This window comes from Camelina sativa, chromosome 5 (assembly GCF_030686135.1).
Source record: "Camelina sativa cultivar CO46 ecotype springtype chromosome 5, ASM3068613v1".
Taxonomy (NCBI): Eukaryota; Viridiplantae; Streptophyta; class Magnoliopsida; order Brassicales; family Brassicaceae; genus Camelina; species Camelina sativa.
The window spans coordinates 17,890,007-17,906,814 of NC_141884.1; the positions used below are offsets into that span (position 1 = coordinate 17,890,007).

The 16,808-nt window shown below is 34.5% G+C and overlaps 1 protein-coding gene and 2 pseudogenes across 2 annotated transcripts; 1 reads left to right on the top strand and 2 right to left on the bottom strand.

The window, feature by feature from the left end:
• Positions 1-2,421: 2,421 nt before the first annotated feature.
• LOC147943902 (sufE-like protein 1, chloroplastic/mitochondrial) lies at positions 2,422-6,248 on the bottom strand (annotated as a pseudogene).
• A 613-nt stretch (positions 6,249-6,861) lies between these two features.
• LOC147943903 (uncharacterized) lies at positions 6,862-9,783 on the top strand (annotated as a pseudogene). The gene is made up of 3 exons (XR_015557392.1): positions 6,862-7,302; positions 7,389-7,559; positions 7,743-9,783. The product of XR_015557392.1 is annotated as an uncharacterized LOC147943903 (transcript).
• Positions 9,784-10,155: 372 nt separating this feature from the next.
• LOC147943904 (uncharacterized) lies at positions 10,156-14,622 on the bottom strand. Its single transcript, XM_087450291.1, has 13 exons — positions 13,768-14,622; positions 13,305-13,670; positions 13,095-13,229; positions 12,941-13,015; positions 12,774-12,848; positions 12,590-12,682; positions 12,308-12,502; positions 12,099-12,230; positions 11,710-12,006; positions 11,337-11,596; positions 11,172-11,250; positions 10,637-11,033; positions 10,156-10,547 (listed from the first exon to the last, which is right to left on the bottom strand). The coding sequence occupies exons 7-13, from the start codon at positions 12,407-12,409 to the stop codon at positions 10,273-10,275; spliced, it is 1,542 nt and encodes a 513-aa protein (XP_087306417.1). The 5' UTR covers positions 12,410-12,502; positions 12,590-12,682; positions 12,774-12,848; positions 12,941-13,015; positions 13,095-13,229; positions 13,305-13,670; positions 13,768-14,622; the 3' UTR covers positions 10,156-10,272.
• Positions 14,623-16,808: the final 2,186 nt, after the last annotated feature.

Sequence of the window (16,808 nt, forward strand, 5' to 3'; positions counted from 1 at the left end):
CGGATCAGATTCGGTTTGGGTTTACCCAATATTCAAAAACTAAAAAATAATATGTCCGTAAATCTTTTAAATTACTTAAAGTTATCCAAAATTCCCACAACAATACACAAGCGTTTTACTTTAATTTATTCCAAAACAACAAAATATACGCAAAAATCTCCAAAATTTCCCAAAAAATTGAATATTTGGACACGTACTTACTCGGCCTGGGAATATTATCCGAACCGAGAATTCCAAACCGAACCAAACCAAAATTTTCGGTTTTCGGTTCGGTTTCGGTTAAGAGAAGAAAATCGATCGGAAGAAGTTATAATATATAATCGGTTATCGGTTCGGTCGGTTCGGTTCACCCTAACCGATCGGTTACTCGAATTTAACCGAATTACCCGTATTACTCAAAATTACCCTAAATTAACCAACCCGAATTACCCAAATTTCCCAAACTACCCGTAAATAACCGAAATTACCCGAATTTACCCAAAAATAACCAAAAATTTTGACCCGATTTAACTTAAATAACCAAACTAACCAAAAAAACTAAAAATTTCGGTTAGTTTCAGTAACCAAAAATAATAACCGAAAAACCTGATACTCGAACCGACCCGACCCGTTATTTAAATTGGTTATTTTCGGTAACACTTCTCAGATTCCGAACTATCCGACTATCCGAATTACCCGACCCGAAGTATCCGACCCGACCTGAATTCGCAGGCCTAGTACTTACTATATATGTTAATATTACAAATATATACTTATTTTTCTAATATGTTAGGGTACTTGTCTGTGTTCAGCTTCGGATTTTCGGATCTTGAAGTTTAGGACCCATTCAGATATTTTTAAAATTGAATTCGGTTTCAAGTCGAGTTTTTCGAATCAGTTCCTTGGGTTCGGTTATTTTGTCCAGGCCTAATGGTTAGTGTTGGTCAGATCTATAGTGGTATGTTATGTAACTTCTGTTGATTAGGAGATATGGTTGTTGTGGATGAGGATCACCTAGTTAGTGGCTCAGACTGATCATCTTTATTGCCTTTTGGAAGGGGATTGAATAAACGGCGTGATCAGCATGTTGAAGAATCCAGATCTTCAAGCTTTTTAAAATGGTTTAGAGTTATAAAATCTTCTAAAAGTTTTATATGGTTTTATATAGTTATAACTTATAAGTAACTATACAAAACTTTATAACTTCATCAGGCCCGGCCCACCCCTAAATCAGCCAAAGCATCTGCTTTAGGCCATATAATATATACAAAATAATTTGGGTTAAGTAACGAAACAAGTTCCTAGCTAAGTTGGTTCTGTTGTACAAAAACATACCCAAGGTCGCGGGTTCGATGTCTAGGCCTACGCAATCTTAGGACCGGCTCTGAACTTCATAAAGTGATTGTTAAAGAACATAGACAGTTTGTTAGAAGAACCAATTACATCACCAACGTCTTCTGTAAAGCACTGCTTCTCCACGTGCGTGATCATTATTCTTCGCATCTTGATAGTTAGTTATTATACAATTGCAGTAGGGTATATTCGACTCAGCTTCAAAGAGATGGTAAGTTTGATAGCTGTCTTCTGTCTTGGCTCGCAAGTAACTGAGAGTTAAGGAAGTTTTCTATACTTTTTTACTTGGAATTGTAAGATGTTATAGTCTAAGCAAAATTGCACTCATGCTGTACAACGTATTGTTTCGAATAAATTTTACATTTTATTCAAAAAAAAATGCTTAGATTTGAAAAATAACATAATAAGTAAATACATAAATATATATAGTGCTACTACACGTGAGATAATACTTTACGTTTGCTAGACCAGCATTTAGCATGCAAGCAATAACAATGCTCAGTCCCAAAGCAGTCTTTAAGGTAGCCACAATCCGTTTTTGAAACTCTGGAATCATCAATTTTTGATTCACCCAACCCAAAACTGCAACATCAAAATCTCCTATAACGAAAGCTACCTAATTAAGCACAAATACAAAGATCTATAAGTATAATTTTGGGAAATCTGAGAGAATCTTCAAAAACGTTTTAGGGAGATTGAGATCTCTGTGGTGACAGCATCCGTTCCAGTCGCTGGTGTCGTCTTATGTAGACTGAAATCTTAATCGCTACATCGTCAATCACTCAAGAGAACAGGAGAGGTTAGACTTATACAATGCATTTAATGTAACTAGGATAGTACCCGCGCTACGCCGCGGGGAGGGTTTTTTTTTTTGTTTTTTTGTATGTTTGTATTGGAGAAGAGATTCGTTATATCTTTAGCATCTTATTTGTGAATTGTTTTTAGGATGATTCATTGTGTGGTTTTGATTTGCTGTAGTTGTTTCTTTTTTTTTTATTGATGTATGTCCACAAGAATAAAACCAAAACACAAAATATATTCACCTTCTTCCCCTCTCTCCAAATTAACACACTTTGATTGCATCAACAATCAGAATCTGGTTATAAGAACTTGTAGCCACAACCTCACTTGAGGAGCTCTAAGCCTTTCATTTCCAAAACAAGGAACATAAAGTTCATAACCAGAGTCACCGGTTGGTTCATCAAGCTATTCAATCAAACTAAATACGAGAAGTTGTTAAGTCTTTGGTTAGGCAAGGATAACTAAACATAATTGTTTTCGCGTAAGACAATTTAATTATTTTAGATATATAAATTATATATATCATTTGGTATATACATATACGTTGATACTCACATAACTAATGACATAAATATCCAAAGTAAAATGATGCATACGTTGACTCATGTATTGTTTCATCAGAAGAAAGACACAAGGAAGAACAATCTTTGTTGTCTTGGTTGCAGTCAAGCTTAAGAAACACCATATCCTGGTACTTTTCAGATAGCTCTTTGTATTTGGGAGCAACCACTTTGCAAGGACCACACCTGCAGAGAGCCCAATCAGATAGATGATACTTACGCTTTGTAGACATCACCAAAGGATCCTCTGCCGATTAACTTAAACTGGCTAAATCTGGCTCCAGCTGCCTCTTGTAAACCAGCAACATCATCCATTTCCACAAGAATAAAACCAAAACACAATATATTCACCTTCTTTCCCCTCTCTGAAAATTTACACACTTTGATTGCGTCAACAAGCAGAATCTCACACTTGCGAATTAAAAAAATCCCCAAATTGAGTCAATCCTTTCAACTATTATACAGCACATTCCCCAAAACTGAGATCTATTACTTAAATCTGATTTATCACAATGCTACTCAATAATCAAATTTTCAACTATTAGGATAGCGAAAAAAAAATGAGAAACTTTGATTACTCTCAACACACAAAACAAAAAATTCATCTCAACCATATCATGATGATGTAAACTGGAACAACTTTAGGACATATCAATTCAACTAGATTTTAACTCGCGATACACCGCGGGATTATATTATTTTTTAAAAATATTAAATATAACTTACACCAAAATATTATGTTGGATCAAATATATATTTTTAAAAGTTGATGTTTGTAATTTATTTGCTTTATCTATCTACAAATATTATTTTCGTTTGGAATTTAATTAATTTCAATTCTTTTATTTTGGAATTTAATCAATCGAAATTAGTTGTTGTAAAAATAAAAAAATATATAAGTGTATTTTGCTTGTATTTTTTAGCAAACCCGCAAAAATATATAAGTGTACTAATATTAACGCTAATTCCCATCACATACTTATGATTATTTTTAGTCAAGGTTTGGACCCGTGGATACATAAAAATTTCAATAAAATTTTGTTGCATTTTTTAGTATTGTGCATATGTTAAATTGCTAAAATCTGTATTTACACAAATTTAATTTTATTATCACAAAGTTAGTACCATATTTGTTGATATTACTCATATAGGACTAAATTTGATTTACTCAATATTTATATTGTGTAACATGATATATTTGTATTTGATATCTCTTTTTAGTCAAAAAAAAAACATTTTTTTTTAAGTCAAAAACATTTATAATTCTGAGATTAACTCTATAAATGACACATCTATTTTTTTTAGGTTCACCGCATGATTTTTAAGTTATATGATATATTTATAATTCATATAAAATTTAATTATTTATAAATCTTATAAAGTTTAAATATTTATAATCCGTAAACATTATTATTATATTTTAACCCGCGGTGTAAACATTTCTTTTTTGGAATTCACATTTTTTTGGAATTTACAGATTTTGTTGGAGTTTATTAATAATTATTAAGATTGCATAATACCAATTCTTATTAAATCAGTTTAATTATGCATGCCCTATATTGGTGTTGTTAAAAAAATAGTAATCTGAAGATTTAATCCATGTTGAAATATGAGATTTACTGGAAAAAAAAGGATAATGACATTTGGAAGCGAAACATATATATTGCTCTAACAAAAAAATATACTTACAAAGAAAAAAAGAGTGAAATATTTAGCAGTATGTATACTTTTTCATCATCACAAATTGACAATCAATCTTATCATATAAAACGGTTTGAATCTGTTCAGATTCAGAGGTTCTCTACGACACTTCTCTGAGATCTCTTTTTCACAAAAAAAAAAGAAAAAAAAAACTCTTATCGGAAAACAATGAAACAGACTGAGGATCACCAAATTTGTTTCGTACTCACGTTGGTATTGGAAGGAAGAGACTGATGATTGTTGTTGTTGGTGGTGCTAACTTGGGATTAAGGACCAATTATTTATTGGCAATTAATTAGGTTTATTTTTTCACCTCTTAACACACAACATATTTAATTGGTTACCACGTAATTAGGAATTAAATATTGCATAATATATATTTTTAGGGAATATGCCAAGTTTATGTGATTTGATATTTTTCCTAGCCATTAATTTGTTTCTGTATTTGAATTTGTTTATATTTTAAAATTAAATGTGGTGAGTAATTAAGGACATACAAAATCGAATATAGCTGATTTATAGGCTTTCCATAACTTTATATCTTGAAATCGATTATTGCATAGATATGGTAGAGATTCTTGGGATGATTTTGGGATGATTGACTGGATTTTTTATTTATAAATATATGAAAATAATAAATATCAATGGCATAGGATTGTAAATAGTTGTCAACTTCAAACCTTATTTGCTAGAGTTGCTGTGAAAATAATAATATAGATGTATTCTCTGGAAAGTGTTACTATGCATAAACTGTAGAAGATAAGGCCTCAGGAAACAGACCTCAAGCCCAAGCCCAACATCAAAGTTTGATTTTGGAGGACAGCTGTATTGGGGTTAGTCACCAACTTCGTACTGTCTCTGCAATGCTCTGTATTGTCGCTGCTGCACTTCTCCGTTATTGTCGCTGCAATTCTCCGTAATGTCGCTGCACTCTGTTTTGACCGTTGAGGTGTGTCACGAATCAAAGTTTGATATTGGGAAATCAAACTTTGATGTTGGGCTTGGGCTTGAGGCCTTTTTCCTGAGACCTTATCTTCTACATAAACTTCAAATGCTTTTGTATCCAAACATCCCCAACAAACAAAACATGAATTTAATGAACAAGGAAAAAAAGAATGGAGCACAAATTGAATTAAAATCTAAACCAGTGATGCATAAAATAGAGCTGATGCGAACCTCGACGATGTCGTATTGTGACGAAGGCAGAGAATTCCTTGTAAACCACAACACTTGCTCCACCGTTTGTTTCAGGAGTAGGTACGAAGCTGGATTCTAAACTCTCTCCAGAACTTGAATCTTCCTCACCTTTGACATCCAAATGAAGAGCCTTTTTCTGCATCAACTTAAGCATATTAAGGAATCCATTGTTTCTAGAAGGAGAGAGACTCTGCTGCAAACCGAGAATTAGAGCAAAATCAGGAGTAACCCTCAAAATCTCAGGGACAGGTCTACCAGATAAACCTTGAACTAAAAGAGCAGCTAAGCCTTTAGTAATAGACGAATCAGAATGAGCTTCATAGACAACGTTGCGTTGGTCATCGAAAAAAGCCCTAACCCAAACATGAGAAACGCAACCTTGGACTTTATTCTCCCTCGTCTTGAATCAAGCTTCACTATCTGTAGCTTCGGAGGAAGCTCTTCGATTGGTTGAAAGTCTTCAGAACTTGACGGAGATGAAGCTGATGGTGGACGAACGTTTCCGGTTGAAAATTTCTGGAAGGTGATGATCGTCCGACGAAATAAAGGGAGTTTCGAAGGTTTTAGCGGTCGCAAAATCAGAGCTTTGGCCGGATATTGGACAGAAGAAGCAAACAAAGTTGGTTTGAACAAGCCGTACTCGGCGACGAAGAACATAAATCACTGCGTTTAATCAAAATCGTTTTTGATTTGCTTTGTCCATGTAGGAAGAAAAAAACTGAGATGTATTAATTGTTATAATTTGATAGGTTAACCATTTTAATTGATGTGTCAATCTCTGCTTCAATACAAAAGCTGATGTGTCAGAAAAGGAGAGCAACACATTGTACTTTCATTGTATTGATTATATATAGAGAAATACCCTAGAATGACACACATTTGGGTTTTTGTTCCAAAACTAGCACACATGCTGGAATGTTCCAAAACTAGCATAATGAGTAATTAATAGAGAGATATATTCTTATTTTAAAAAATTCAAAAAAATCAAAACCCGATTTCTTACATTTCTCTCCGGCGAAGCTTCATGAATTTTCCGATCAGAGATCTTCATTTCTGATCTCAGATTTTCCCGTGAAGCTTCAATCAGGTACTAAATCCGTTGCCTTATCTTTCAATTTCTCTTTCTTCTTCTTCGTTTTTAGAGTTTGAAATTGTTGGGTTATCTTTCTTCTTCTTCGATCGATAGCTTCAATCATTGATTTCAGAGTTTGAAATTGTTGGGTTATCTTTCTTCTTCTTCAATCGATATCTTCAATCATTAATTTCAGAGTTTGAAATTGTTGAGTTCTTTGAATTAAGGAAGAAATTGCGATTTATGGCTCTATATAGATGAATTAGCAGATTCGGTAGTTTTTTTGTTCTGTGATTTTGGTTGTGTTGGCTTGATTGTAGAATGTTGGAGATATACTCTGTCTTTGGTGAGTGGAAAATTAATGACAAGCTTCATTGGAGATTCTTCGTTGACACAAACAAAGGTGGATGTCTTTGTGAAGTTTTTGAGAATATCACTTACAAGGATTTAATGAAGATTTTTTTTGAAGATTTCGGACTTGATGGTCTAGTTAAAGAGATTTCACTCAGCTATGAACTTCCAAAGATGAAATTAATTGTAGAAGATTCTCCTCCTATCTTCATTCGCAATGAACGCCAAGTCTGCACTTTTATCAGGAAGATACAAGAAAATCCTGAGATAGGACGTTTGTGTGTATCGGTAAGTACATGACTTTTACTTTTGTTTTCACTGTAACTTTCTTATACTTAATTCTTCATATTTTTTTAACTTAATTCTTCTTGTAGGAATTTGATCAATCATTTGGTAGTGATATCTCAGTTTCTAAGCCACTTGGTGATACATGTTCAACCGCTGAAAAAGCAAAGAACAATAATTCATGTGCCTTGCCTGCTGATCGAGATCCTATTCTGATCTCTGCAGGAAGTTCACATACGACTGCACATGAAACACACAAGGTTAGATTCCTTAATATAAGTTTTTAGACAAGATTCATATATGTTTAGGAACCCCTTCCTAAATCACAGAACATGATGAATATCAAGAATTTTAAGGATGAACTACTTAGGAACGGTTCAAGTATAAAGCTATAGTTACTTGCAAATGTTACTTTTCATTTACTAATCTTTTTATTTTTCTAGGAACTTAATCGGTCTATTGGAAGTGATGTTTCTACGACACATAATGATATAGAAATCTCAACAGCTGAAAAAGGAATAGGATCTTTTTTAGAGAATTTGGTTCCTGCTCCAGATCTCTCTCCTATATCTATGGTAGGTTCACATTCAACTCGAGGGGCTGATGATATATATGTGGACAGATATTTCAAGAACAAGGAAGAGTTGATGTTCAAGATGAGAAACTGGGCACTTGAATGGAGGTTTGAGTTCAGAGTTCGATGGTCAAACAAAACGAGAGTTATTTTGGGATGTGTTGATGATAAATGCAGTTGGCAATTGCGTGCGACTAGGCTAAACTGAATTCTTTGTGGTGAAGAAGTATTGTCATGAACACAATTGTGACACAACCCACAGGAATGCCAACCATAGACAAGCAACTGCAAAGTTGCTTGGGAGTTTTTACTGCAACAACTATGGAGAAAAGAAAATTGGTCTCAAACCAAAACAGATTATGGAATTGGCCAGAAAAGATCATGGAGTATACATACCATACAAAAAAGCCTGGAGAGCAAAAGAGGAAGGTCAGAATTTGGTTAGAGGCACTGCTGAGGACAGTTATTTACATCTAGCGAAATGGTTGTACATGGCAAGGGAAAAAAATCCAGGAACAGTTGCTTATCTTGAGTTGGATCCTATGAAGAATTTCAAATACGTATTCATCTCATTTGGCCAGTCGATTAGAGGTTTTTCTTTAATGAGAAGAGTGATTGTTGTTGATGGTACATTCCTAAAAGGAAAATATAAGGGAACTTTGCTAGCAGCTACTGCACAAGATGGAGATTATCACTTATACCCGATAGCATTTGCCATTGTTGATTCAGAAAATGATATTGCATGGAATTGGTTCTTCAGGTGTTTTCTCACTATCATCCCTGATGCACCAGATTTGGTATTTGTTTCTGACCGTGCTTCATCCATTGAAAAAGCAATCTCAGAATTGTATCCAACATCCCATCAAGGCATTTGCAATTTTCATCTCAAAAACAACATCAAAGTAAAGTTCAAGAGTAAAAGCTTCTTGCCTCTTGTCGAATCAGCAGCTAATGCTTTTACGTTTCATGAGTTTGAAGGTGCTTTTAGGGATATACAGAATTCTAATCCAAAACTGGCCAAGTATTTAGAAGAAGCTGATTTCAGGAAGTGGGCTCGTTGTTATGCACCATCTAACCGCTACAATATTATGACAACCAACATTGCTGAGTCATTGAATTCTATGTTAAAGGATCCTCGGGAGCTGCCAGTGATTTCACTTCTTGAGACAATCAGGATAACCCTTACAACATGGTTTCATGAGCGACGGGAAAAAGCTGCCAAACACAACAAGCGTGCTACACCAAATGTTACAGATAAGATAATATTAAGCTTCAGTAAGGCAATGAAACTAGATGTTTTTCAAGTGGATCAACATGACATTGAGGTCAAAGATGATAGGAATAAGTTTGTTGTTCACCTAAAGAACAAGACTTGTACCTGCCGTTTCTTTGACATTGAAAGGATTCCTTGCATTCACGCCATTGTTGCTGCAAAGCGTACAAACATGGATGAATACAAACTGGTTGATCATTTCTATTTGACAGATATTTGGGCTAAAGCATATGCTGAGAGCATTCATCCAAGTGGAGATGTGAAGAAATGGGTATTTCCAGATGCAGTAGCTGAATACTTCTGTGCTCCACCACAAACTAGGATAAAGAGTGGGAGACCGCCAAAGAAGAGAAAGAGATCAGTTGGAGAGTTTAGTGTACCAGGTTCTAAATCTCAAAATCATAAGTGCAGCAGATGTGGTAATGAAGGACATAATAAAAGTACTTGCAGATTCCCAATATGATGATTTTTATGCATTTGATTTTTTACAATTGTTACTAGATTTATCCAGGAACACTCTACAGATGTATACTTCATAGCGTACTGATATTCATAAGACAGTTTCATGAAGGATATCCTGAGATTCAAGGAGTCCTTCCTGAATATTATAATTTTTAAACAAATGTGTTTCTTAATCTCTATTGTGTGTGTGGTGGTGGTGAGTGTTTCTTTGTGGAGTGTATGTGTTTTTTTACCTCAACCCTTCCTAAATACCATTCAGTCTTTACCTAATCCATTCCTAAATATTTCATGTTTCATGTTATATACTAAAGGTTATATCTATTTCCCGAATAACAGGCTTTGGCCTACTGGTTACTCTCCCACTTGCAATTTCACCATGTCTCGTGTTCGATCCTCCGGATGTGCATTTGAGGAATGCCATTCTTGTTTTATATTTTTTGAGGAAAGCCATCCTTATTTACTATAAACCCTTCCTAAATAACTTTCATTCTTTCCCTAATCAGTACAAATACCATCCAAAATAAGAAAAGTTTCACAAAACACACCATTTACTAAGTATCTTTAACATTTAAATCATAATCCCAAAACACACAACATATGATTCCAATAAATCCATTGTAAACTTATAAATCCAATAAAAAGTCTACCATCTGAAAACAAAAAATCAACCTCTAAACATCTCAATCTTCTTAAGAATGATATCATGATAGATATCAAAACATAACTTGGCTCTAATATCTTCTGAAACCTCTTCATGAAGCTTACTCATCATCTCTTCTACGCCCATTGAGTGGCATTCCACCATTTTGAGGATGAATAATCCACAGTTTGCTTCACTCTTAATGCGACGAAAGTACTTCTTAGGGCATAAGACTTTAAATGGAGACAGATCAACTGTTCCTCTGTTTCTTTCAGTGCCTAAGAGATAAGATATCATCTCTGCAATACACACAAATAGTTATCGGTAATATATCATAAGCATAAGATTCACATCATAATCAAATTATCATAATCAAATAAGTTCTTACCTGCAATTGGCTTAACATGAGTTTCCACCAAGTCACCTTTACTCTCATGAGTTCGACAATCAAAAACAGTAATCTTCCTGGACTTGAAGCTTATTTCCATACCAATGAACTGTTTGTATTTAGAGTTATAGGCAATACCATAAACTCCCTCGAGATCCTGCCACTTCTCAGTAGGATGACAGACCGAAGGCAACTTCCCACTCACAATATCAGTGACTTCTTTTGGAAACACATGTTGTAATTTAAAGTTATCCTCCTTGAAACTGAAGTATCCAGCTTTCAAATTTGAAAAGAAGTCTGGCCTCACAAAGGTTGATTTCGGAAGTCTGTTGTTGTGAAAATAAATGGGATCCTTGTTTCTTCTCAACCAAAGTAATCCCAAAGCTGCATCAATATGCTACATTAAAAAAAAAAAAAAGACTTTTAGTGTATTAGGAGATATAGACACGATAATATTTGATAATCTGACATTCAGGATAGGATTCATGAATCCACCCAACACAAAAGAAACTGAAACAAAATTTGTGAGCAGTACCGTTTCTTGCAATTTCTTCTCTGGTCTTCCTAGCAAATGTATCCAATGTGTGGTTAATGGTTCTGTATCCGTTATTACCCTGGAATTATCAAAAAACATTCTCTTATACTTGGATAAAAACTTAATTTTTAAAGTTGACAAGAATTGTTAAAACGTCACACTAACCCTGTTCTGATATTTGAGCTCTTCCAAGAATTCAATTTTTCAATATCATTGAAAGATGGAGACAGGAAAGGGTTGAACATTGGAAGAATAGCATATGTGGCAGGGTTTCTTGGTGCTTTATATGGAGTAATGGTTGAAAATGATGGAGTTGTCAGCCGATTGCTTCGCCTTGGAACATGCTTCTCACCTCCACCATCAACTCTTTGCTTCTTTCTTGGAATAACAATTTTATCTTTCTTATCCAGCTTTCTCTTTTTTTCCTGAAATCAAGATGTAACAAAGAAACGTGTTTATGAATGTCCTCTTTGTACTTTTTACAAAAATCAGCAATGATACATACAAAACAAACAAGAACTGAATTAAATTGACATACCTCAGGTGAACTAAAACATTTAAGATCAAATGATGGTCCTTCGTCTTGTGGATTCTGTTTGTCTTCTTTTTCATCATCACCATCATTTGGGCTCACTCCTTCTGGTACATGATCTTCTTCTTTATCAAGACCATCATTTAGATTCTCACCTTCCTGAGGAAGGTTCACTTCATCATCACCTTCCTGAGGAAGGTTCACTTCATCATCACCTTCTTGAGGAAGGTTTACTTCATCATCACCTTCCTGAGGAAGGTTCTCTTCATCATCACCTTCCTGAGGAAGGTTCTCCTCATCACCCTACAAGCAAAACACGTTTTAAAACCTTTTTAGCTTAAGAAGACTTTCCTACAAAATTAAATAACAGGAAAAAGTTTTATAATAAATCTTACATCAACAGCTGAATCGAGCTTCTGGGTCATCTCCTCAGTTTGGTTTATCTCCTCAATGATGGTATTGATCTTTTCGGTTAACTCCTCCGTTTGGGTTAACTCCTCCGTTTGGTTTTCCCTTGGAGTAAAGAACTGGATATGAATTATTTCATTTGTCAATATAATGTGTTAGAATACTTTTAAAAACTTTTAAGAATCATTTCATTTACCTCAGTAGTTAAAACTTCTGGATTTGGTTCACTTTCATTCTCTCTATCGAAGAACCGAATTTGGTCTTTTCCAAAAAATTCTTCTTTCTTTGATTTATCCATCAAAACACTGATTCCGTTTTCAAGGATTGCCTTCACTTTTCCTTTGCTCCTTTTGTTCTCATACCTAACTTCAACTTCTTGCAGCAATTGTATCTGAAAAAAAACATTAGAAGCTTTTAATACATTGATTAAGAATACTTCCCCTATCATTCAAAATACAAGTACCAAACCAATTCTTACCTCCTTAGTAATCTGAGTCTCAGAAGTCAGAGCCACATGCACTGTTTTTTGTTCAGTGGTAGACCTGTTAGATGGTCGGATCCAATCACCACACTGCAAATATAAATGTTTTTAGGAAGCTTTAGTGCATAATTAAGAATACTTTCCCTAATATTCAAACTACAAATAAGAAACAGATTCATACCTCCTTAGGAATCTGAGTCTCAGATGTATATTGTTCAGTGGGAGAATTGTTAGTCGGACGGATCCCATCACCACTCTGCAAATACAAATCGTTTTTAGGAAGCATTAGTACATAATTAAGACTACTTTCCCTAAATTTTAATTTACAAGTAAGAAACAAATTCTTACCTCCGTAGGAATCTGAGAGTCACATGTATATTGTTCAGTGGTAGGATTGTTAGTCGTATGGATCCCATCACCACTCTGCAAATACAAATCGTTTTTCTGAAGCATTAGTACATAATTAAGACTACTAATATACAAGTAAGAAACAAATTCTTACCTCCGTAGGAATCTCAGTGTCAGAAACTTAAGTCACATTATCTGTACTTTGTTCAGCGCTTGGAGAACTGGGGAATGTAGGGTTTGTAGTTGGAGAACTGGCAAATGGAGACATTCCACTATCTTGGTGTTGCTCCTACAACACAAAACGAAAATGGTTAGCAGTTGATAAAGAGGAAGCTGGAAATTGATTAAAAAAAAGATGTTTTACCTGATCGTCTGTATTGGTAGGTTTATATTTTCCCAGACTCTCCTCTATTTTTGATAACCGGCAATTGATATCTCTGAACCCATCCGTAACCATGTTGTAAAGTTTATCTAGCTTCTCCATTAGTGACTCTCCAGAAGAGGATGGCTTTAGTGTCTCCTTGTTACGTAACTGGTAAGAATTCCTAGCAATATCTTCCATCACTGCACCAACATCCAATGCTCTTTTTCTCCAGTCTTCAAGTGTCAATTTGTATCCCTTGTTCAGTACATCTATTAACATACTCAAATCTTGATCAGGAGTGTCTTCCAAGAAGACTGTATCTTCTGTATCATCGGGTATCGATGGTAATATGTGAATAACCTTGAGCTGCACACAATCAATATTTGAAAATGATATTAGTTCTTCTTACGATCGTGATTATATTTTAAAACGATTTAGTCCTAAATTAAAGAGAATAACTTACATGGTTTGATGCTTCAATGTTCTCCACTTGAGCAATCGATGGATTAACTGTACGTGTGTATTTTTCACAGAGATATGCTGATGGTCACTCAATTACACTCAATGTGCTGAAAGATTTCTTTAACATAGGAACAGACTCTAGAATCCACAAGTGCAGTGCCAACGGATATCCATGTAAGTCATATTTTTGCTTCATCAGATTTGATGGGACATTCTTCTTTACTGACTTAATCAGAAGATTATAAGCATCTTTCCCCCACGGATAATTAGCCAAGACATCCAAATGCTGAGCTCTCTTAAGGTTTTTTGCAGGAAGCTTGTTACCTCTGTACTTCTGAAAGAAGATGCATTCGATAAGGATCAGCATCGCAAGAGAGTATCTTTCATCTGCTGCCTCTGGATCAGTTCCTTGTAGAATATCCAAAACATCTTCATATGTGTGAGCATCTTCAGTGTTAGCCCAATCATAACGATTGTGCCGTTGATCTTCATTAGCTCCCCATTCAGTGCATTTCAATCCAGTGACCATATGGAATTCTCTTATTGAGAATCTCATTGGTTGTCCTCCAAAATGCATCCATAGTTCATTTTCCTTTGATATCTTTAAACTTCTGCTCAGAAAACAGTGCACCATCTTCCCAGACATCATCAGTCCTCTGTTGATAACCTTCAAAATTGGTCCCAGGAACGAATTCTTGATCCTCACATACTCCGCAACTGAGAGGATGCTTTTTACTTGTATGACAGCATCGTAGTTTGGAAACTGGTTTATCTTCACATCTGATCTTGGTTCCTCTCCTATGTTGAAACAAAGTTCAGGAAGCTTTATATCTATAGGGAAAGAATCACCCATATCCTGCAACATATAAAAGAAAGAGAAGAAACGCATATCATATCAGGAAAGTGATCCTAAATTATATAGATGCTTTCATGAACTTTAAAAAAAACTAGCATCTGACTGTAAAGATGAAATGCATATCATATCAGGAAAGTGATCCTAAATTATATAAAAAACTAGCATCTGACTGTAAAGATGAAATGCATATCATATCAGGAAAGTGATCCTAAATTATATAGATGCTTTCATAAATTTTTTTAAAAACTAGCATCTGACTAAATTATGCTTTCACTAAACGGATTCATATGCATTCACTAATCACTGAAACTCTAGCAATTAGAAACCGTATACCAAACTTAACTGTGCTAAAGGGATCGAAAAATATGAGAAAGCAGTAATGGAGTAACCATGGAGGAAATGTGAGTAAACTTGTCAACAAACAAACTTGAAATTCGATTGCTTTATCACTAATGAGATGAATAGGGTTACCGGAAGCTGCAAAACACATAATATCACACATAATCACACATAAATCACACAATTTCTTCAAAGGAAGACTTACTTGCTCTGGATTAGGACTTCCTTCCTCAATGTATACTTGTCTTCCACCCAAGTATATAGGAGAAGCCTATTACACAAAACGGAAACAGATAAGAACAAAGTGAAACAGGAACAAAAGATCACAATTTAATCTAGTGAGGTAACTGTTGAATATATCTTAGACCCGAAAACTGAAATAATCTATAACAAAAACTCAAAAACTCAAAAACAACAAGAATTGAATTTTAACCCACAAGAATCTTACTTAATTTTCCATCGAATTGATTTAGGGTTTAAGAAAATCAAAATTAGACAAAATCCAATTTGATTATCAAGAAATATAATCCGATTTGAAATTCGATTGCTTTGATCACTAACCCTATCAATTTACACAAAATCAAACACATAATCACACAACCCTATCAAATTTGCATCCAATTGATTTAGGTTTTAAAAAAATTCAAAATTAAACACACATAAACACAGCCAAAAAGAACCGCAAATCGAAATATCTTGAGATAATGGTGGTTACCTTTTAATTTCTAACCACGACGAGAAGAAGAGATGAAGCGTTTTGGGTTTTTGTTGCGAAGAGGAAACTGAGAAGATGGTTTATACGGCGACGCGAATCAAACGGTTGATAGCACGGAACGGCGGGACAACAATAGCGACGACATACAGCGAGGAGATAGGTTGGTAAAGCGGCGAGCCTCCGGTAACCACCGTATCAGATTATTGGAATGTGGCGACGAAAAGAGATGAAGAAGAAGTTGATTTCGATATCGTGGGCTTTGAAATATTTTTGAGTAAAATAAAACTGGGCTTTAGTTTTTGTTAGCCCAATCATTTTTGCTAATTTGAGTAAAATAAAACTTTGTGCTAATTTTGTCATTTTTAAGAATCAATGCTAACTTTGGAACAAAAACTAAAATGTGTGCCATTTTTGTCAATTGCCCTTATATATATTACTGGAGAGGTTCCCTCATAATTAAAATATTTTATAATAATATAGTTTTTAAAAATCCTTTCAATTTTTTATAATACAATTTTATAACATTATATTCAAATAATTGCATAGTTACAAAAGTATGTAAATTGTTTTTTGTCCACATGTATGTACAAATCTATATGACTAAATTAATTGTATTTGTATACATATCCAAAATGATGTAATGATATAATCTATTTTAAGACACAATATATAATTTTAATTGGATATTATTTTTATGTTAATTCATACTCTTTTAATAATAAGAAAATCTAAGTATCAAATTTTATTGCATAGATTTGTTGCTTTTTCTTTTGCATGAAGTTTATTTAGCGATGTTTTCAATAATATGCAATAAACATGTATATATTTAGGTGGTGACTGGTGACTAAACGATAATACTAGCCCAAATCACAAGGGTATATTCTATGATCGACATTTCATATTGGCTCTGTTCATTTTTAAGTCACTGAATGAGCAACTGCGACAGCTTAAAACAGCGGTGATAACGGCAACTAAAAAGCAAAACGATAATGGTAAAAAAAAGTGGAAGACGCGGATGTGTCTGCTAGAAAGAGAAAAAGTGTCACGGGGGAGAGAGGAGTCGCCAGATTTTCTAGCGACTATTGCGACAGCTCATCTGAACAGTGCGGTGACTCTTCTTCACACTAGTAGC